This window comes from Mytilus californianus, unplaced genomic scaffold (genome assembly GCF_021869535.1).
Source record: "Mytilus californianus isolate M0D057914Y unplaced genomic scaffold, xbMytCali1.0.p SCAF_6, whole genome shotgun sequence".
NCBI lineage: Eukaryota > Metazoa > Mollusca > Bivalvia > Mytilida > Mytilidae > Mytilus > Mytilus californianus.
The window spans coordinates 18,784,401-18,806,926 of record NW_026262712.1 but is presented as its reverse complement, the minus strand read 5'-3'; the positions used below and the strand labels follow the sequence as shown (position 1 = coordinate 18,806,926).

At 41.8% G+C, this 22,526-nt stretch overlaps 1 protein-coding gene across 1 annotated transcript; it reads left to right on the top strand.

Moving 5' to 3' along the window:
• Nucleotides 1-12,119: 12,119 nt before the first annotated feature.
• On the top strand, nucleotides 12,120-22,323 carry LOC127704360 (uncharacterized). Its single transcript, XM_052208393.1, has 2 exons — nucleotides 12,120-13,945; nucleotides 18,792-22,323. The coding sequence occupies exons 1-2, from the start codon at nucleotides 12,826-12,828 to the stop codon at nucleotides 21,281-21,283; spliced, it is 3,612 nt and encodes a 1,203-aa protein (XP_052064353.1). The 5' UTR covers nucleotides 12,120-12,825; the 3' UTR covers nucleotides 21,284-22,323.
• The last annotated feature ends 203 nt before the right edge of the window (nucleotides 22,324-22,526 follow it).

The following is a 22,526-nucleotide window of genomic DNA, read 5'->3' as shown; positions in this document are numbered from 1 at the left end:
GAAGCCGCATCGGCCTATGAATTTTTCTCAGCCAGGTTGGAGGCTTGGACAAAAAGTTTAAGCCTCTTGCTTCGGAGAAGCCGCATCGGCCTATGAATTTTTCTCAGCCTGGTAGGAGGCTTGGACAAAAAGTTTAAGCCCCTGCTTCGGAAAAGCCGCATCGGCCTATGAAATTTTCTCAGCCAGGTAGGAGGCTTGCACAAAAAGTTTAAGCCCCTGCTTCGGAGAAGCCGCATCGGCCTATGAATTTTTCTCAGCCAGGTGGGAGGCTTGGACAAAAAGTTTAAGCCCCTGCTTCGGAGAAGCCGCATCGGCCTATGAATTTTTCTCAGCCAGGTAGGAGGCTTGGACAAAAAGTTTAAGCCCCTGCCTCGGAGAAGCCGCATCGGCCTATGAATTTTTCTCAGCCAGATAGGAGGCTTGGACAAAAAGTTTAAGCCTCTTGCTTCGGAGAAGCCGCATGGGCCTATGAATTTTTCTCAGCCAGGTAGGAGGCTTGGACAAAAAGTTTAAGCCTCTTGCTTCGGAGAAGCCGCATCGGCCTATGAAATTTTCTCAGCCTGGTAGGAGGCTTATACAAAAAGTTTAAGCCTCTTGCTTCGGAGAAGCCGCATCGGCCTATGAATTTTTCTCAGCCTGGTAGGAGGCTTGGACAAAAAGTTTAAGCCTCATGCTTCGGAGAAGCCGCATCGGCCTATGAATTTTTCTCAGCCAGGTAAAAGGCTTGGACAAAAAGTTTAAGCCTCTTTCTTGCTTCGGAGAAGTCGCATCGGCCTATGAATTTTTCTCAGCCTGGTAGGAGGCTTGGACAAAAAGTTTAAGCCTCTTGCTTCGGAGAAGCTGCATCGGCCTATGAAATTTTCTCAGCCTGGTAGGAGGCTTGGACAAAAAGTTTAAGCCTCTTGCTTCGGAGAAGCCGCATCGGCCTATGAAATTTTCTCAGCCAGGTTGGAGGCTTGGACAAAAAGTTTAAGCCTCTTGCTTCGGAGAAGCCGCATCGGCCTATGAAATTTTCTCAGCCTGGTAGGAGGCTTGGACAAAAAGTTTAAGCCCCTGCTTCGGAGAAGCCGCATCGGCCTATGAATTTTTCTCAACCAGGTGGGAGGCTTGGACAAAAAGTTTAAGCTCCTGCTTCGGAGAAGCCGCATCGGCCTATGAATTTTTCTCAGCCAGGTAGGAGGCTTGGACAAAAAGTTTAAGCCTCTTGCTTCGGAGAAGCTGCATCGGCCTATGAAATTTTCTCAGCCTGGTAGGAGGCTTGGACAAAAAGTTTAAGCCTCTTGCTTCGGAGAAGCCGCATCGGCCTATGAATTTTTCTCAGCCAGGTTGGAGGCTTGGACAAAAAGTTTAAGCCTCTTGCTTCGGAGAAGCCGCATCGGCCTATGAAATTTTCTCAGCCAGGTAGGAGGCTTGGAGAAAAAGTTTAGCCTCTTGCTTCGGAGAAGCCGTATCGGCCTTTGAATTTTTCTCAGCCAGGTAGGAGGCTTGGATAAAAAGTTTAAGCCCCTGCTTCGGAGAAGCCGCATCGGCCTATGAATTTTTCTCAGCCAGGTCGGAGGCTTGGACAAAAAGTTTAAGCCTCTTGCTTCGGAGAAGCCGCATCGGCCTATGAAATTTTCTCAGCCTGGTCGGAGGCTTGGACAAAAAGTTTAAGCCTCTTGCTTCGGAGAAGCCGCATCGGCCTATGAAATTTTCTCAGCCTGGTAGGAGGCTTGGACAAAAAGTTTAAGCCTCTTGCTTCGGAGAAGCCGCATCGGCCTATGAATTTTTCTCAGCCTGGTAGGAGGCTTGGACAAAAAGTTTAAGCCTCATGCTTCGGAGAAGCCGCATCGGCCTATGAATTTTTCTCAGCCAGGTAAGAGGCTTGGACAAAAAGTTTAAGCCTCTTTCTTGCTTCGGAGAAGCCGCATCGGCCTATGAAATTTTCTCAGCCTGGTAGGAGGCTTGGACAAAAAGTTTTAGCCTCTTGCATCGGAGAAGCCGCATCGGCCTATGAAATTTTCTCAGCCTGGTAGGAGGCTTGGACAAAAAGTTTAAGCCTCTTGCTTCGGAGAAGCCGCATCGGCCTATGAATTTTTCTCAGCCAGGTAGGAGGCTTGGACGAAAAGTTTAAGCCTCTTGCTTCGGAGAAGCCGCATCGGCCTATGAAATTTTCTCAGCCTGGTAGGAGGCTTGGACGAAAAGTTTAAGCCTCTTGCTTCGGAGTAGCCGCATCGGCCTATGAAATTTTCTCAGCCTGGTAGGAGGCTTGGACAAAATGTTTTAGCCTTTTGCTTCGGAGAAGCCGTATGGGCCTATGAATTTTTCTCAGCCAGGTAGGAGGCTTGGACAAAAAGTTTAAGCCTCTTGCTTCGGAGAAGCCGCATGGGCCTATGAATTTTTCTCAGCCAGGTAGGAGGCTTGGACAAAAAGTTTAAGCCTCTTGCTTCGGAGAAGCCGCATCGGCCTATGAAATTTTCTCAGCCTGGTAGGAGGCTTGGACAAAAAGTTTAAGCCTCTTGCTTCGGAGAAGCCGCATCGGCCTATGAATTTTTCTCAGCCTGGTAGGAGGCTTGGACAAAAAGTTTAAGCCTCATGCTTCGGAGAAGCCGCATCGGCCTATGAATTTTTCTCAGCCAGGTAAGAGGCTTGGACAAAAAGTTTAAGCCTCTTTCTTGCTTCGGAGAAGCCGCATCGGCCTATGAAATTTTCTCAGCCTGGTAGGAGGCTTGGACAAAAAGTTTAAGCCTCTTGCTTCGGAGAAGCCGCATCGGCCTATGAAATTTTCTCAGCCTGGTAGGAGGCTTGGACAAAAAGTTTAAGCCTCTTGCTTCGGAGAAGCCGCATCGGCCTATGAAATTTTCTCAGCCTGGTTGGAGGCTTGGACAAAAAGTTTAAGCCTCTTGCTTCGGAGAAGCCGCATCGGCCTATGAAATTTTCTCAGCCTGGTAGGAGGCTTGGACAAAAAGTTTAAGCCCCTGCTTCGGAGAAGCCGCATCGGCCTATGAATTTTTCTCAGCCAGGTGGGAGGCTTGGACAAAAAGTTTAAGCCCCTGCTTCGGAGAAGCCGCATCGGCCTATGAATTTTTCTCAGCCAGGTAGGAGGCTTGGACAAAAAGTTTAAGCCTTTTGCTTCGGAGAAGCCGCATCGGCCTATGAATTTTTCTCAGCCTGGTAGGAGGCTTGGACAAAAAGTTTAAGCCCCTGCTTCGGAGAAGCCGCATCGGCCTATGAAATTTTCTCAGCCTGGTAGGAGGCTTGGACAAAAAGTTTAAGCCCCTGCTTCGGAGAAGCCGCATCGGCCTATGAATTTTTCTCAGCCAGGTAGGAGGCTTGGACAAACAGTTTAATCCCCGGCTTCGGAGAAGCCGCATCGGCCTATGAATTTTTCTCAGCCTGGTAGGAGGCTTGGACAAAAAGTTTAAGCCTCATGCTTCGGAGAAGCCGCATCGGCCTATGAATTTTTCTCAGCCAGGTAAGAGGCTTGGACAAAAAGTTTAAGCCTCTTTCTTGCTTCGGAGAAGCCGCATCGGCCTATGAAATTTTCTCAGCCTGGTAGGAGGCTTGGACAAAAAGTTTAAGCCTCTTGCTTCGGAGAAGCCGCATCGGCCTATGAAATTTTCTCAGCCTGGTTGGAGGCTTGGACAAAAAGTTTAAGCCTCTTGCTTCGGAGAAGCCGCATCGGCCTATGAAATTTTCTCAGCCTGGTTGGAGGCTTGGACAAAAAGTTTAAGCCTCTTGCTTCGGAGAAGCCGCATCGGCCTATGAAATTTTCTCAGCCTGGTAGGAGGCTTGGACAAAAAGTTTAAGCCCCTGCTTCGGAGAAGCCGCATCGGCCTATGAATTTTTCTCAGCCAGGTGGGAGGCTTGGACAAAAAGTTTAAGCCCCTGCTTCGGAGAAGCCGCATCGGCCTATGAATTTTTCTCAGCCAGGTAGGAGGCTTGGACAAAAAGTTTAAGCCTTTTGCTTCGGAGAAGCCGCATCGGCCTATGAATTTTTCTTAGCCTGGTAGGAGGCTTGGACAAAAAGTTTAAGCCCCTGCTTCGGAGAAGCCGCATTGGCCTATGAAATTTTCTCAGCCTGGTAGGAGGCTTGGACAAAAAGTTTAAGCCCCTGCTTCGGAGAAGCCGCAGCGGCCTATGAATTTTTCTCAGCCAGGTAGGAGGCTTGGACAAACAGTTTAATCCCCTGCTTCGGAGAAGCCGCATCGGCCTATGAATTTTTCTCAGCCAGGTCGGAGGCTTGGACAAACAGTTTAATCCCCTGCTTCGGAGAAGCCGCATCGGCCTATGAAATTTTCTCAGCCAGGTAGGAGGCTTGGACAAAAAGTTTAAGCCTCTTGCTTCGGAGAAGCCGCATCGGCCTATGAATTTTTCTCAGCCTGGTAGGAGGCTTGGACAAAAAGTTTAAGCCTCATGCTTCAGAGAAGCCGCATCGGCCTATGAATTTTTCTCAGCCAGGTAAGAGGCTTGGACAAAAAAGTTAAGCCTCTTGCTTCGGAGAAGCCGCATCGGCCTATGAAATTTTCTCAGCCTGGTAGGAGGCTTGGACAAAAAGTTTAAGCCCCTGCTTCGGAGAAGCCGCATCGGCCTATGAAATTTTCTCAGCCAGGTAGGAGGCTTGGACAAAAAGTTTAAGCCCCTGCTTCGGAGAAGCCGCATCGGCCTATGAATTTTTCTCAGCCAGGTAGGAGGCTTGGACAAACAGTTTAAGCCCCTGCTTCGGAGAAGCCGCATCGGCCTATGAATTTTTTCTCAGCCAGGTCGGAGGCTTGGACAAAAAGTTTAAGCCTCTTACTTCGGAGAAGCCGCATCGGCCTATGAATATTTCTCAGCCAGGTAGGAGGCTTGGACAAAAAGTTTAAGCCTCTTGCTTCGGAGAAGCCGCATCGGCCTATGAATTTTTCTCAGCCAGGTTGGAGGCTTGGACAAAAAGTTTAAGCCTCTTGCTTTGGAGAAGCCGCATCGGCCTATGAAATTTTCTCAGCCTGGTAGGAGGCTTGGACAAAAAGTTTAAGACTCTTGCTTCGGAGAAGCCGCATCGGCCTATGAATTTTTCTCAGCCAGGTAGGAGGCTTGGACAAAAAGTTTAAGCCTCTTGCTTCGGAGAAGCCGCATCGGCCTATGAAATTTTCTCAGCCAGGTAGGAGGCTTGGACAAAAAGTTTAAGCCCCTGCTTCGGAGAAGCCGCATCGGCCTATGAAATTTTCTCAGCCTGGTAGGAGGCTTGGACAAAAAGTTTAAGCCCCTGCTTCGGAGAAGCCGCATCGGGCTATGATTTTTTTCTCAGCCAGGTGGGAGGCTTGGACAAAAAGTTTAAGCCCCTGCTTCGGAGAAGCCGCATCGGCCTATGAATTTTTCTCAGCCAGGTAGGAGGCTTGGACAAAAAGTTTCAGCCTCTTGCTTCGGAGAAGCCGCATACGCCTATGAAATTTTCTCAGCCTGGTAAGAGGCTTGGACAAAAAGTTTAAGCCACTGCTTCGGAGAAGCCGCATCGGCCTATGAAATTTTCTCAGCCAGGTAGGAGGCTTGGACAAAAAGTTTAAGCCCCTGCTTCGGAAAAGCCGCATCGGCCTATGAATTTTTCTCAGCCAGGTGGGAGGCTTGGACAAAAAGTTTAAGCCCCTGCTTCGGAGAAGCCGCATCGGCCTATGAATTTTTCTCAGCCAGGTAGGAGGCTTGGACAAAAAGTTTAAGCCTCTTGCTTCGGAGAAGCCGCATCGGCCTATGAATTTTTCTCAGCCTGGTAGGAGGCTTGGACAAAAAGTTTAAGCCTCTTGCTTCGGAGAAGCCGCATCGGCCTATGAATTTTTCTCAGCCAGGTTGGAGGCTTGGACAAAAAGTTTAAGCCTCTTGCTTCGGAGGAGCCGCATCGGCCTATGAAATTTTCTCAGCCTGGTAGGAGGCTTGGACAAAAAGTTTAAGCCTCTTGCTTCGGAGAAGCCGCATCGGCCTATGAATTTTTCTCAGCCAGGTTGGAGGCTTGGACAAAAAGTTTAAGCCTCTTGCTTCGGAGAAGCCGCATCGGCCTATGAAATTTTCTCAGCCAGGTAGGAGGCTTGGAGAAAAAGTTTAGCCTCTTGCTTCGGAGAAGCCGTATCGGCCTTTGAATTTTTCTCAGCCAGGTAGGAGGCTTGGATAAAAAGTTTAAGCCCCTGCTTCGGAGAAGCCGCATCGGCCTATGAATTTTTCTCAGCCAGGTTGGAGGCTTGGACAAAAAGTTTAAGCCTCTTGCTTCGGAGAAGCCGCATCGGCCTATGAATTTTTCTCAGCCTGGTAGGAGGCTTGGACAAAAAGTTTAAGCCCCTGCTTCGGAAAAGCCGCATCGGCCTATGAAATTTTCTCAGCCAGGTAGGAGGCTTGCACAAAAAGTTTAAGCCCCTGCTTCGGAGAAGCCGCATCGGCCTATGAATTTTTCTCAGCCAGGTGGGAGGCTTGGACAAAAAGTTTAAGCCCCTGCTTCGGAGAAGCCGCATCGGCCTATGAATTTTTCTCAGCCAGGTAGGAGGCTTGGACAAAAAGTTTAAGCCCCTGCCTCGGAGAAGCCGCATCGGCCTATGAATTTTTCTCAGCCAGATAGGAGGCTTGGACAAAAAGTTTAAGCCTCTTGCTTCGGAGAAGCCGCATGGGCCTATGAATTTTTCTCAGCCAGGTAGGAGGCTTGGACAAAAAGTTTAAGCCTCTTGCTTCGGAGAAGCCGCATCGGCCTATGAAATTTTCTCAGCCTGGTAGGAGGCTTATACAAAAAGTTTAAGCCTCTTGCTTCGGAGAAGCCGCATCGGCCTATGAATTTTTCTCAGCCTGGTAGGAGGCTTGGACAAAAAGTTTAAGCCTCATGCTTCGGAGAAGCCGCATCGGCCTATGAATTTTTCTCAGCCAGGTAAAAGGCTTGGACAAAAAGTTTAAGCCTCTTTCTTGCTTCGGAGAAGTCGCATCGGCCTATGAATTTTTCTCAGCCTGGTAGGAGGCTTGGACAAAAAGTTTAAGCCTCTTGCTTCGGAGAAGCTGCATCGGCCTATGAAATTTTCTCAGCCTGGTAGGAGGCTTGGACAAAAAGTTTAAGCCTCTTGCTTCGGAGAAGCCGCATCGGCCTATGAAATTTTCTCAGCCAGGTTGGAGGCTTGGACAAAAAGTTTAAGCCTCTTGCTTCGGAGAAGCCGCATCGGCCTATGAAATTTTCTCAGCCTGGTAGGAGGCTTGGACAAAAAGTTTAAGCCCCTGCTTCGGAGAAGCCGCATCGGCCTATGAATTTTTCTCAACCAGGTGGGAGGCTTGGACAAAAAGTTTAAGCTCCTGCTTCGGAGAAGCCGCATCGGCCTATGAATTTTTCTCAGCCAGGTAGGAGGCTTGGACAAAAAGTTTAAGCCTCTTGCTTCGGAGAAGCTGCATCGGCCTATGAAATTTTCTCAGCCTGGTAGGAGGCTTGGACAAAAAGTTTAAGCCTCTTGCTTCGGAGAAGCCTCATCGGCCTATGAATTTTTCTCAGCCAGGTTGGAGGCTTGGACAAAAAGTTTAAGCCTCTTGCTTCGGAGAAGCCGCATCGGCCTATGAAATTTTCTCAGCCAGGTAGGAGGCTTGGAGAAAAAGTTTAGCCTCTTGCTTCGGAGAAGCCGTATCGGCCTTTGAATTTTTCTCAGCCAGGTAGGAGGCTTGGATAAAAAGTTTAAGCCCCTGCTTCGGAGAAGCCGCATCGGCCTATGAATTTTTCTCAGCCAGGTCGGAGGCTTGGACAAAAAGTTTAAGCCTCTTGCTTCGGAGAAGCCGCATCGGCCTATGAAATTTTCTCAGCCTGGTCGGAGGCTTGGACAAAAAGTTTAAGCCTCTTGCTTCGGAGAAGCCGCATCGGCCTATGAAATTTTCTCAGCCAGGTAGGAGGCTTGGACAAAAAGTTTAAGCCTCTTGCTTCGGAGAAGCCGCATCGGCCTATGAATTTTTCTCAGCCTGGTAGGAGGCTTGGACAAAAAGTTTAAGCCTCATGCTTCGGAGAAGCCGCATCGGCCTATGAATTTTTCTCAGCCAGGTAAGAGGCTTGGACAAAAAGTTTAAGCCTCTTTCTTGCTTCGGAGAAGCCGCATCGGCCTATGAAATTTTCTCAGCCTGGTAGGAGGCTTGGACAAAAAGTTTTAGCCTCTTGCATCGGAGAAGCCGCATCGGCCTATGAAATTTTCTCAGCCTGGTAGGAGGCTTGGACAAAAAGTTTAAGCCTCTTGCTTCGGAGAAGCCGCATCGGCCTATGAATTTTTCTCAGCCAGGTAGGAGGCTTGGACGAAAAGTTTAAGCCTCTTGCTTCGGAGAAGCCGCATCGGCCTATGAAATTTTCTCAGCCTGGTAGGAGGCTTGGACGAAAAGTTTAAGCCTCTTGCTTCGGAGTAGCCGCATCGGCCTATGAAATTTTCTCAGCCTGGTAGGAGGCTTGGACAAAATGTTTTAGCCTTTTGCTTCGGAGAAGCCGTATGGGCCTATGAATTTTTCTCAGCCAGGTAGGAGGCTTGGACAAAAAGTTTAAGCCTCTTGCTTCGGAGAAGCCGCATGGGCCTATGAATTTTTCTCAGCCAGGTAGGAGGCTTGGACAAAAAGTTTAAGCCTCTTGCTTCGGAGAAGCCGCATCGGCCTATGAAATTTTCTCAGCCTGGTAGGAGGCTTGGACAAAAAGTTTAAGCCTCTTGCTTCGGAGAAGCCGCATCGGCCTATGAATTTTTCTCAGCCTGGTAGGAGGCTTGGACAAAAAGTTTAAGCCTCATGCTTCGGAGAAGCCGCATCGGCCTATGAATTTTTCTCAGCCAGGTAAGAGGCTTGGACAAAAAGTTTAAGCCTCTTTCTTGCTTCGGAGAAGCCGCATCGGCCTATGAAATTTTCTCAGCCTGGTAGGAGGCTTGGACAAAAAGTTTAAGCCTCTTGCTTCGGAGAAGCCGCATCGGCCTATGAAATTTTCTCAGCCTGGTAGGAGGCTTGGACAAAAAGTTTAAGCCTCTTGCTTCGGAGAAGCCGCATCGGCCTATGAAATTTTCTCAGCCTGGTTGGAGGCTTGGACAAAAAGTTTAAGCCTCTTGCTTCGGAGAAGCCGCATCGGCCTATGAAATTTTCTCAGCCTGGTAGGAGGCTTGGACAAAAAGTTTAAGCCCCTGCTTCGGAGAAGCCGCATCGGCCTATGAATTTTTCTCAGCCAGGTGGGAGGCTTGGACAAAAAGTTTAAGCCCCTGCTTCGGAGAAGCCGCATCGGCCTATGAATTTTTCTCAGCCAGGTAGGAGGCTTGGACAAAAAGTTTAAGCCTTTTGCTTCGGAGAAGCCGCATCGGCCTATGAATTTTTCTCAGCCTGGTAGGAGGCTTGGACAAAAAGTTTAAGCCCCTGCTTCGGAGAAGCCGCATCGGCCTATGAAATTTTCTCAGCCTGGTAGGAGGCTTGGACAAAAAGTTTAAGCCCCTGCTTCGGAGAAGCCGCATCGGCCTATGAATTTTTCTCAGCCAGGTAGGAGGCTTGGACAAACAGTTTAATCCCCTGCTTCGGAGAAGCCGCATCGGCCTATGAATTTTTCTCAGCCTGGTAGGAGGCTTGGACAAAAAGTTTAAGCCTCATGCTTCGGAGAAGCCGCATCGGCCTATGAATTTTTCTCAGCCAGGTAAGAGGCTTGGACAAAAAGTTTAAGCCTCTTTCTTGCTTCGGAGAAGCCGCATCGGCCTATGAAATTTTCTCAGCCTGGTAGGAGGCTTGGACAAAAAGTTTAAGCCTCTTGCTTCGGAGAAGCCGCATCGGCCTATGAAATTTTCTCAGCCTGGTTGGAGGCTTGGACAAAAAGTTTAAGCCTCTTGCTTCGGAGAAGCCGCATCGGCCTATGAAATTTTCTCAGCCTGGTTGGAGGCTTGGACAAAAAGTTTAAGCCTCTTGCTTCGGAGAAGCCGCATCGGCCTATGAAATTTTCTCAGCCTGGTAGGAGGCTTGGACAAAAAGTTTAAGCCCCTGCTTCGGAGAAGCCGCATCGGCCTATGAATTTTTCTCAGCCAGGTGGGAGGCTTGGACAAAAAGTTTAAGCCCCTGCTTCGGAGAAGCCGCATCGGCCTATGAATTTTTCTCAGCCAGGTAGGAGGCTTGGACAAAAAGTTTAAGCCTTTTGCTTCGGAGAAGCCGCATCGGCCTATGAATTTTTCTCAGCCTGGTAGGAGGCTTGGACAAAAAGTTTAAGCCCCTGCTTCGGAGAAGCCGCATTGGCCTATGAAATTTTCTCAGCCTGGTAGGAGGCTTGGACAAAAAGTTTAAGCCCCTGCTTCGGAGAAGCCGCATCGGCCTATGAATTTTTCTCAGCCAGGTAGGAGGCTTGGACAAACAGTTTAATCCCCTGCTTCGGAGAAGCCGCATCGGCCTATGAATTTTTCTCAGCCAGGTCGGAGGCTTGGACAAACAGTTTAATCCCCTGCTTCGGAGAAGCCGCATCGGCCTATGAAATTTTCTCAGCCAGGTAGGAGGCTTGGACAAAAAGTTTAAGCCTCTTGCTTCGGAGAAGCCGCATCGGCCTATGAATTTTTCTCAGCCTGGTAGGAGGCTTGGACAAAAAGTTTAAGCCTCATGCTTCAGAGAAGCCGCATCGGCCTATGAATTTTTCTCAGCCAGGTAAGAGGCTTGGACAAAAAAGTTAAGCCTCTTGCTTCGGAGAAGCCGCATCGGCCTATGAAATTTTCTCAGCCTGGTTGGAGGCTTGGACAAAAAGTTTAAGCCTCTTGCTTCGGAGAAGCCGCATCGGCCTATGAAATTTTCTCAGCCTGGTAGGAGGCTTGGACAAAAAGTTTAAGCCTCTTGCTTCGGAGAAGCCGCATCGGCCTATGAAGTTTTCTCAGCCTAGTAGGAGGCTTGGACAAAAAGTTTAAGACTCTTGCTTCGGAGGAGCCGCATTGGCCTATGAAATTTTCTCAGCCAGGTAGGAGGCTTGGACAAAAAGTTTAAGCCTCTTACTTCGGAGAAGCCGCATCGGCCTATGAATTTTAATCAGCCAGGTAGGAGGCTTGGACAAAAAGTTTAAGCCTCTTGCTTCGGAGAAGCCGCATCGGCCTATGAATTATTCTCAGCCTGGTAGGAGGCTTGGACAAAAAGTTTAAGCCCCTGCTTCGGAGAAGCCGCATCGGCCTATGAAATTTTCTCAGCCAGGTAGGAGGCTTGGACAAAAAGTTTAAGCCCCTGCTTCGGAGAAGGCGCATCGGCCAATGAATTTTTCTCAGCCAGGTAGGAGGCTTGGACAAACAGTTTAAGCCCCTGCTTCGGAGAAGCCGCATCGGCCTATGAATTTTTCTCAGCCAGGTCGGAGGCTTGGACAAAAAGTTTAAGCCTCTTACTTCGGAGAAGCCGCATCGGCCTATGAATATTTCTCAGCCAGGTAGGAGGCTTGGACAAAAAGTTTAAGCCTCTTGCTTCGGAGAAACCGCATCGGCCTATGAATTTTTCTCAGCCAGGTTGGAGGCTTGGACAAAAAGTTTAAGCCTCTTGCTTCGGAGAAGCCACATCGGCCTATGAAATTTTCTCAGCCAGGTAGGAGGCTTGGACAAAAAGTTTAAGCCTCTTGCTTCGGAGAAGCCGCATCGGCCTATGAATTTTTCTCAGCCAGGTTGGAGGCTTGGACAAAAAGTTTAAGCCTCTTGCTTCGGAGAAGCCGCATCGGCCTATGAAATTTTCTCAGCCAGGTAGGAGGCTTGGACAAAAAGTTTAAGCCTCTTGCTTCGGAGAAGCCGCATCGGCCTATGAATTTTTCTCAGCCAGGTAGGAGGCTTAGACGAAAAGTTTAAGCCTCTTGCTTTGGAGAAGCCGCATCGGCCTATGAAATTTTCTCAGCCTGGTAGGAGGCTTGGACAAAAAGTTTAAGCCTCTTGCTTCGGAGAAGCCGCATCGGCCTATGAATTTTTCTCAGCCAGGTAGGAGGCTTGGACAAAAAGTTTAAGCCTCTTGCTTCGGAGAAGCCGCATCGGCCTATGAAATTTTCTCAGCCAGGTAGGAGGCTTGGACAAAAAGTTTAAGCCCCTGCTTCGGAGAAGCCGCATCGGCCTATGAAATTTTCTCAGCCTGGTAGGAGGCTTGGACAAAAAGTTTAAGCCCCTGCTTCGGAGAAGCCGCATCGGGCTATGATTTTTTTCTCAGCCAGGTGGGAGACTTGTGTCATAGTGTGTATTTGTACATTTTGTAAATAAAGTTTTATAGTTTATAATCCAGTAAATAACAATTTCATCAAGAAATTGTTTCTCATAATTTAGCTTTGAAATTTATATCTTTCTAAAATTTGATTAATGAAAATATTATATTTCTTTTTTTATTAATAGTCAAAATTCTATAAATCATTTTAATAGCTCAAATTCTTGTTTGTAACAAAGTGTAAAAAGCTTTTGGTCAAAAAGAACAAAAGGGATTAATAAATCTATTTATCTCTTTCATTTTTGTAAGACCTGATAATAAGGAAACAGACAATTAAGTCCCATTGTGTTACATAACCATAAGCTCAGGCCATACCTTTAGGGGATTGAGAGTTTAAATTATTTACTGACACGATAAAAATATACTTTGTCTTGGAAACAATTAAGATTCTTTTATTTCATTGGTCAAATGTTTTAATTCTTAATCTGGTATAAAAAGCTATGCGTCCCTGGATGCCGCACTGATTTTATGTGCGCATCCAGAATAAAGTATTTGAACTTATAAAAGTTTTACTTATACATTTCAGCCAGCAACCAAAGACCTAGTGTCGTTTCTGTTGTTCGGTTTAACAATAAGTGAAAGAAAGAACTACAAGTACCCCCGTACTGTACAAAACACCAAAAATTACAGTACAAAAAGTGGTGGAGCGATCCAAAAATCCCGGAGACAGAAATTGTTATGAGAACAAGAGCAACAGCAACAACAACAACAAGCCCAAGTAACAACATGCCTGCAGGTGGAACACCAGTTAATTCGAATAGAAATTCAGCCTCAACGTCAACAAACACAACATCGTCCTCTATATTGCCGCCATCAGGACCACCGCCAGCCCCACCATTACCGTCTGAAACCACATCTACCAGTGTAATCCAACCAACAACACAACCAACAACAGTTATGTCAGCTGTATCCCAGAATCCAAACTCAACACCAGTAAGTCAGTTTAACATTAATCATCAAAACAAACCTCACATCCATCCGATCAAGCCTTTTGATGGAAATAGTTCAGTGGTTCAGTGGTTCAAATCTTTCATGATATACATGAATATCATGAATTGTTCAGAACAAACAATTGTACAGTCATTTCCACACTTTTTAGCAGACAAGGCACAGCAATGGTTCCTAAGCCTTAATGAACAAGTAGTCACCCTAAATAGACTGCAAGAACTTTTGTACACAAGATTCAAGCCAACACCTCTAACGGTTGAAATGCTTCAAGTTGAACAAGAAAAGTCAGAGAGTGTTGATGATTATATTCACCGTGTAATGAAAATGTGTGCAGATGCAAACCTGCAGGAGATCCAACTAATGACAAAAGCCATGAGAGGTCTGAGAGCTGCTATTGCTAGGATTGTCATGCCTCAAAGTCCAACCAACATAGAAGATCTAAGGGTAAAAGCGAATTTGGCAGAAACTACCCTACGTGTAACAAGCAAGGAACAAGACAGTGATTTTCATGCCTCAGTGAGTTACATCACACAACACCTAGACTCAAAATTGGAACAAATCAGACTTGAAAATGATGCAGTCATAGCCGCTGTTTCTGGAAATTCATACCAAAATAATGGACAACAAAATAATAGTCAACAACAACAAAGGCCATACCAACAGCAACAGAGGTCTAATTATCAACAACAAAATTCCTACCAACAACAGAGGCCATACCAACAACAGCAGCAGAACCAGTACCCACAACAACAGCAAAACCAGTACCCACAACAACAACAGAACCAGTATCAACAACAGAGAAATCAACAACAAAGACCTTACATGAACAGTCAACAATGTCATAGATGTGGTAAGTGCTGTGGATCACCTAAAACTTGTTTTGCTAAATTTAAGATATGCAATCACTGTAAATTACAAGGTCACATATATAATGCTTGTTGGAACAAAGATAAACCTCGTAGATTTTAGGGATTCGCGCCTATCCATAGGCATTTGACTATAGATAGGCACAGAGATAATGATTGTGCAGAAGTTGGCTTTACAACTCCTCTGCAACAAAATACTATTGATGTCATAATAGACAAAAGAAAAACACATGGGCTCATTGACACAGGGGCTTCCATAAGCATTATAAACAAAGAATTGTTAGACAAAACTGGGTATGCTCAAGATAGGCTTAAACCGCCAACCTATTTAAAAATAAAAGGAGTGAGTGGGCAAAAGTTAAATGTTTTGGGCAAAATTGAAGTAGACATCATGATTGATGGGAAAATATTTAAATACCCATTAAATGTAGTTGAAAATGTTCATCATTCATTGATTTTAGGCTTTGATTTTATCAATCATTTTAATGGTAAAATTGATTGTGGTAACAAAACATTATATTTAAGTGATGGAAATGAGGCTCTTGTGAGTCAAATAAAAGAAATATTTGGTTTAGCTAGAACAACAGAAGCAGTTACCATTCCAAAAAAGTCTGAATCAATCATTACTATATCTATTTCAAAATTCAAAAACGGTGACCAAGTTTTATTGGAACCAAGGCCTACATTAACACTCAAACACTTGATTGGTGCAAAATGTGTTGTGACTGTACACAAAGGTAAAGCTTTTTTGAAACTTCTAAACCCAACAAACTCTGACATCTTGTTAAAAAGGAGAGAAATATTAGCACAAGTTTACAATGTCAGTGATGCTGATATTTTACCATTTGAACCTCAAGAACTAAATGACTTAGAAATGCAAAAAGCAACAAAACAAAAAGAACATAAATGTAAAACTAAAGAAAAATTTTGTCATGATTTTGATCTTGAACATTCAGATTTAAATGAAAGTCAAAAGCAAAAACTTCTAAAATTACTCAAGACTTACAAGCATATTTTTGCAAATGATCTTAGTGAGTTAGGTGTTACAAATGCATACTTCCATAGAATTGAAACAATTCCAGGCGCATCGCCAGTTAGTTTACCCTTTTATAGGACATCTCATAAACAACAAACAGAAATAAACAAACAAGTTGATGAGATGGAAAAGAATGGTATAATAGAACCATCAAATTCAGTTTGGCATTCACCAGTTATTTTAGTGGCCAAGAAAAACTCATCTGAGCTAAGGTTCGCGATAGATTATAGGAAATTGAACCTTATCACAATTCCTATGAACTTTCCATTACCAAGGCTAGAAAGTGTGTTCGACACAATTGGCGAAATGAAATCTAGAGTATTTAGTTGTGTCGACCTTAAAAGTAGTTTTTGGCAAATTCCATTAGACCAAGAAACAAAACATAAGGCTGCATTTATCACACAAAATGGCATTTATGAATGGAAACGACTACCTTATGGTTTAGCAAATTCCCCAGTCTCATTTCAAACATTAATGACTTCAATACTTAGAGAAATGAATTGGAAATCAGTCCTTGTGTATGTAGATGATATACTGATCTTCAGTGAGAATTTTGACCAACATTTGGAACATTTATCCCAAGTTTTTGAAAGATTGGACAAGTTCAATTTAAGATTACAACCAAAAAAATGTCATTTTGCTGTGAAAAGGTTGAAATTTCTTGGTCATTTTATTTCAAAAAATGGTGTGGAAGTAGATCCAGAGAAAACCACAGCAGTTAGTGAATTCCCTATTCCAAAGACTCAAACAAATGTAAAAAGTTTTCTAGGTATGGCAAATTATTATCGCAAGTTTGTTCCCAACTTCTCTAGAATTGCCACCCCTTTGAATGCTCTATTGACTAAAGACAATAAAAAGTTTATTTGGACAGAAGAATGTCAAAGATCCTTTGAAAACTTAAAACAAAAACTTTTAGAAGCTCCAATTTTAGCTTTCCCCAAAAGTACTGAACCTTTTACCTTAACTTGTGATGCTTCTGACACTGCCATTGGCTATGTTTTAAGTCAAAAAGATTGTGAGGGAAATGAGCATCCTATTGCATATGGGGGCAGGTCTTTAAAAACTTGTGAGCGCAACTGGACAACCACAGAAAAAGAGTGTCTAGCAATTATTTGTGGTATTCAAGCATACCACCCATATTTATCAAGTGCAAGATTTACTGTGCAAACTGATCATAAAGCATTATGTTGGTTAAACAATGTTAAAAATCCTAGCGCGCGTATTGGCAGATGGGCTTTAGCATTGCAACCATATAAATTTGATGTAATTTACAAAGAAGGCAAAACAAATTCAGTGGCTGACGCTCTCAGCAGGCGTGAATACAATAATGCTAATGAAAAAGATTCTTCCCTTTCAGAATCTGGACAAATGGAAGAAGATATATTCTTTATTTCAGAGGATCAACAACTCTCCAATGAGAAGAAAACAAAAGGTCCAAGATCACATGAGGTAGACATAGAAACCAGTGATCAACACAATACTAAAATTTCTTCTGTTTCAGAAATAGAGAATTGTTCCAAACAATTGCTAAGTTACTCAGATGAAAGAATTTATGTTGAATTCATTTATCCAGATGATCCAGTAGCTTTTGTTGCACCTGTAACTGAAGACGATATTGACGAAGCAGTAAATGATAAAGAACATTTATTTCAGATGCAGAAAGATTGTCCAGATTTTAAACCTATTTTAGAATACCTCTTAACAGATGATTTACCTAATGAGGACAAAATGGCAAGAAAAGCAGTTTTTGAATCTGAGCGCTACCAAATATTAAGTGGTATTTTGTTTCATTTTGATCAGCGCCGTTCCAAGAAACTTGATGAAAACCAAAAGTATACAAAACAGCTTTGTATACCTAAGGTTTTACGCAATGATGTTCTGCGCTCTTATCATGACTCTCTTGCAGGAGGCGGTCATTTAGGCATAGATAAGGTACATGAATCAATACGTTTGAAATATTGGTGGCCAACCATATATGCTGATGTAGAAACGTATGTGAAAACTTGCAATCGCTGCCAAATGGCAAAGCGCAATTATAACAAATTTAACCCACCTTTAGGTACAATGCCCCCTGTCAAAAGATTTGAAAGATGGCAAATTGACATTTTAGGACCCCTCACAAAAAGTCCTGAGGGTTATTCCTACGTGCTGCTGCTCATTGATGCATTTAGTCGCTGGACTGAAGCCTTTCCTCTAAAAACTCAGGGAGCAAAAGAGATAGCTAGAGTTATTTATGACCAAATCATTTGTCGCTATGGCGCACCAAGAATTTTATTTTCAGATAGAGGTCGATCTTTTATGTCTCATATTGTTAATGGGCTATGTGAAATTTTTCAAATAACTCAACATCATACCTCATCATATCACCCACAAACAAATGGTTTGGTCGAGCGCCAAAACTCTACAATAGCGCAAACAATTCGTACTTATTGTGGTAAGGACCAAAATCTATGGCCCTTGCATTTGCAAAGTGTCATGATGGCAATTAGAAAATCTCCGGCATCAAATACAACTGAATTTTCACCTTATTATATGGTCTTTGGCCAAGAAATGAAACTTCCCTTTGATATTGCTTTAATTCCAAAAGACAATTTAAGTCAAGCAACTAAAGATCATATAAAAGAAATTCAGTCAAACCTTGAAATTGTCCATGAAATTGCAAAAGAAAATGACAAACGTCATAAAGCATATGACAAAGAGAGACATGATCAAAAAGCAAAAATACCAGATTTTGAAGCTGGTGATTTGGTACTCAAAGCCATCAATAAAGTCCCTGTTGGTGTGTCTCGAAAATTATATGACAAATTTGAAGGTCCTTACCGCATTCAGTACGTTGGTGAAAACTATACTTATAAATTGATAGACACAAGAAATAATAAGCCTCACAAATCTATGATAAATGCCTGCCATTTGAAGCATTATAATAATCCTGCAGTTCTTAGAGCTCAGGAGGAAAGTGATGAAAGTGATGAAGTCTCATCACAAGAAGGAGAAATAAATGATGATATTGGAAATTCACAAGCAAATAATGACTCAAATATCAATGTTGATGCTCATACACAACCTGAACCCCCCCCCCATACAAGATAAACCCCCAAACCCACAAGCAAATGTGCCAGAACCAGACCCTCAGTCGCAACAAACAAGAGATAATGAAAAAAATAAAAAATATATTTTTAAAGATGCAATCAAAGGTAAATTTAGAAATGGAAAAAGACTAATACGCATTGAGTGGCGTGATGGAACAAGAACGTGGGAACCAAATGAAAGCTTTGATAGTGATACTCTTGCATATATTGATTCAAAATTTACAAAGCATGGAACTAAAAAACGTACACTCTTTAAGAAAAAAAGACATTAAAAAAAAAAAATTATGTATGAGTATACAGGAATATAGAAAATAAATAATAAAACAAACATAAAAAAAAAAGAAATATATATACATTCGATATGTCCGAATGCAAAATAAAAGATACAAAAGAAAAAGAAATGATTTAAATTGAGATATATATTACTTGTTTGATTGGTGTACTAGACATGTTGACCCAAACTAAATAGTTAAATGAAATGTCATTGTTAAAGTATTGTTGAATGATCCAGGCGCCTTTTATTTATTACATTTCGGAACATTAAATTTTTTTTAATTATCAAAAATTTGCTTTAAGGTCAATGTGATGTGGTCAACAAAGTACAGGGTTCTGTATGAAAATAGTGCTAGAGTACACATTACAGCTGGTGTGTATTCATCCCGACTGGCATCACATTAAATTTTTTTTTCCTTTGTCTCTTTGTAGGTAAATTTGGGAACATTCATCATACTGTAACTTTGGCAATCATGGTCCTTATAACATGTCTAGTGATCAAACCAGTAACAGCAAAGACAAATGAAGAAAAGATGAATGTAATACAAAGAATTAATTATGGAGTAATATTTAAACAAGAATCATTCCTGTATATGTCATCAGAAGCTTGGTTGCATACATTTGAAGTAGAATTACCCCAAAGTGTGAACTTGCCAAGAATGTCATTTTGTATTGACAATAATAATGAATGTAGTACAGTAAATAGTATGGTAAATTTTATCCACTCATTGCATGATTCGACTGAATCACAATTATTTGAAACTATCAAAGCTATTCATACATTGGTACCACAAACTGAATATTTTTATAACAAAAGAAGCGAAAGATCACTTCTACCTTTCATTGGCTCTATGGCCAAAGGTATTTTTGGTTTGGCCACAATGAGTGATGTTCACCTGTTAGCCAGACACATAAATGAACTAAACAAAAGATCTCGTGTTATGGCCAATGTACTTCAGCAACATGGTTCACATTTCTCATCGTTCATGACCTTAATAGACAACAGAACAAATAATCTAATGAACGGTGTGAAAACAAATGCAGCACAAATAAAACAAATTACATACAAATTTTATAACTCATTGACTTCTCTTCAGCATTCCATGACTAATATATCAAAAATATTAATAACCTTAGTAAATAATGCTAACATTCTGAGAGAAAACCTAAATCAGCTACAATCAAGTATTCAAAGCTTGGCTGAAGGTCGAATCTCACCTTTTTTATTACCAAAGCACATACTAGCACATTCTCTGCATAAAATCCAGCGAATCATGTCGGAATCATATCCTGGATTTCACCTAACGCATTTTGATCCTTCTTATTATTATACTCATTCTAATTTTGTATATGCACGTAATCACTCCAGAATGTATATAACTGTTAAATTTCCTATTTCTGCACATGCTAAACCCTTAAACTTGTTCAAAGTTTATTCTTTACCAGTCCCAGTTAATAGCACTTCCTCTCACGCTACTAAACTAATGTCATTACCTAAATATTTTGCCATCACCAATAACAATGATTTTTATGCTGCACTGTCCACTGACGACCTTGCTAACTGTAAACATGGCATGACACTATTTTGTTATACTAATATACAACTTACACCAATTAACCAACCCAGTTGCATTATAGCTTTGTTCTCTAATAATATAACAATGGTAAAACAGTTGTGCAACTTCAGATTTTTGCTTGATCACATAGTTCACAAGGTTATAGAATTAACACCAACCTCTGTCCTAGTTTACAAAAGTAACAACGACTTAACACTTAAATGTCCTGATAACAGTCATGTCATCCCTCCTTGTCCTCTTTGCATTGTGCATGTACCTTGTAGATGCTACATATCATCACACAAACTTTATTTTGCTCCTAAACTAATCAATTGTTATGATGAAAAAACAATGTTAGACACAAATACAAGTTCTGCACTTTCAGTATTACACCCAGTAAATTTGGCATTATTAACAGAGTTCTTTGACCAAACTAAACTAAACAACATATTAGGTGACACAACATTTCCATCACAAGTTGCACTAAAAGTACCTAATTTTAAAATTTATTCACACAACATGTCAAACATACTAGTCGCAGACAAACAAGATCATCTAAGTCTCAGAAAAATGGCTCAAGCAGCTAAAAAAGATGAACAAATTTTTAAAACTTTGACAGAACCATTGATAACAGGTGACATCAGCCTCAATAGTGAGTGGCCAGATCTTAACGCAATTTTAATTTTTGTGGCTCTTACAATAGGAGGTTTATCATTCATAACATGTATCTATTTATTTTTCAAGGTTCGCAAAATGGCCATTGCAATGCTTATTTTAAAACAGGTCTCAAATGTAAAAGCTCAAACTGTACCGTCATTCATTTATAATGAAAAAGTAACTAAGATAAATAGTGAGAATACTACAGATTTCATGTCTTATATAACAAATGAATTTTCATGGGTACATGCTTCTGTTTTACTAAGCATAATTGTTTTATTCATTCTCATTATTATAATTGCGTGTATATATAAAAGCAACAAACAAAAGTCTGGAACAAGTTTGGCTGTTGAAATAACATGTGGAGGTCAATGTGTCATTGTGCATATACTCTCATTATCTCTGTGTCCATCTTATTGGAATATTGATACTCCTATTATAAACCGTGTCAGTATTTCCACTTTTCCATCTTGTAAACTTTTTGCAACTTGGACAGATTTTAATGTCACAAACAAATTAACCTCTCAGTCAATATCAGTTCCAACAAGCATTCGTCTAAATTTTCAAACATGGTATAAATTACGTAAAATATTACGTCAACCATTTTGTGCATATGTTATGATTGTTCACAATGGATATTGTACAATATTACCTGGTCAAGATCAAATAAAAGAGGATAACAAAATCAACACTTTGTATCCACAATTGTAAATGTCAATTTTTCAGTGATTGCATATTGATAAAACATTTTATAATTTGAATACCTTGATCCACAGTACACCACAATTGCTTATACCATATAATGTCATATTTTATTATGTATATATATATATATATATGTTTTATTGAATGTTAATTTTCATATTTTTGTAGTATGTTTTTTAGGAAAATTAAAGGAAAGATAAATCGTGTTAGGAAGACTGTTTTAAATCAGTAAGGTACTATTTCGGGTTAAATAACATCTATAAGTCGCGCGACATCGTCACAGTCTTAAACCCATACCATCTAAATAGAACTCAAACGTTAAAACACCTTTCTTTCATAATTTAGCTTTGGGGTCCAAAGCAAAGGTAGCAAGGGAGAATTGTCATAGTGTGTATTTGTACATTTTGTAAATAAAGTTTTATAGTTTATAATCCAGTAAATAACAATTTCATCAAGAAATTGTTTCTCATAATTTAGCTTTGAAATTTATATCTTTCTAAAATTTGATTAATGAAAATATTATATTTCTTTTTTTATTAATAGTCAAAATTCTATAAATCATTTTAATAGCTCAAATTCTTGTTTGTAACAAAGTGTAAAAAGCTTTTGGTCAAAAAGAACAAAAGGGATTAATAAATCTATTTATCTCTTTCATTTTTGTAAGACCTGATAATAAGGAAACAGACAATTAAGTCCCATTGTGTTACATAACCATAAGCTCAGGCCATACCTTTAGGGGATTGAGAGTTTAAATTATTTACTGACACGATAAAAATATACTTTGTCTTGGAAACAATTAAGATTCTTTTATTTCATTGGTCAAATGTTTTAATTCTTAATCTGGTATAAAAAGCTATGCGTCCCTGGATGCCGCACTGATTTTATGTGCGCATCCAGAATAAAGTATTTGAACTTATAAAAGTTTTACTTATACATTTCAGCCAGCAACCAAAGACCTAGTGTCGTTTCTGTTGTTCGGTTTAACAATAAGTGAAAGAAAGAACTACAAGTACCCCCGTACTGTACAAAACACCAAAAATTACAGTACAAAACTTGGACAAAAAGTTTAAGCCCCTGCTTCGGAGAAGCCGCATCGGCCTATGAATTTTTCTCAGCCAGGTAGGAGGCTTGGACGAAAAGTTTAAGCCTCTTGCTTCGGAGTAGCCGCATCGGCCTATGAAATTTTCTCAGCCTGGTAGGAGGCTTGGACGAAAAGTTTAAGCCTCTTGCTTCGGAGTAGCCGCATCGG

Coding starts and splice junctions, on each gene's coding strand:
- LOC127704360 (XM_052208393.1), top strand. CDS start 12,826: ATGAGAACAAGAGCAACAGCAACAACAACAACAAGCCCAAGTAACAAC. Junction 13,946..18,791: donor TCAACAATGTCATAGATGTG/GTAAGTGCTGTG, acceptor GTCTCTTTGTAG/GTAAATTTGGGAACATTCAT.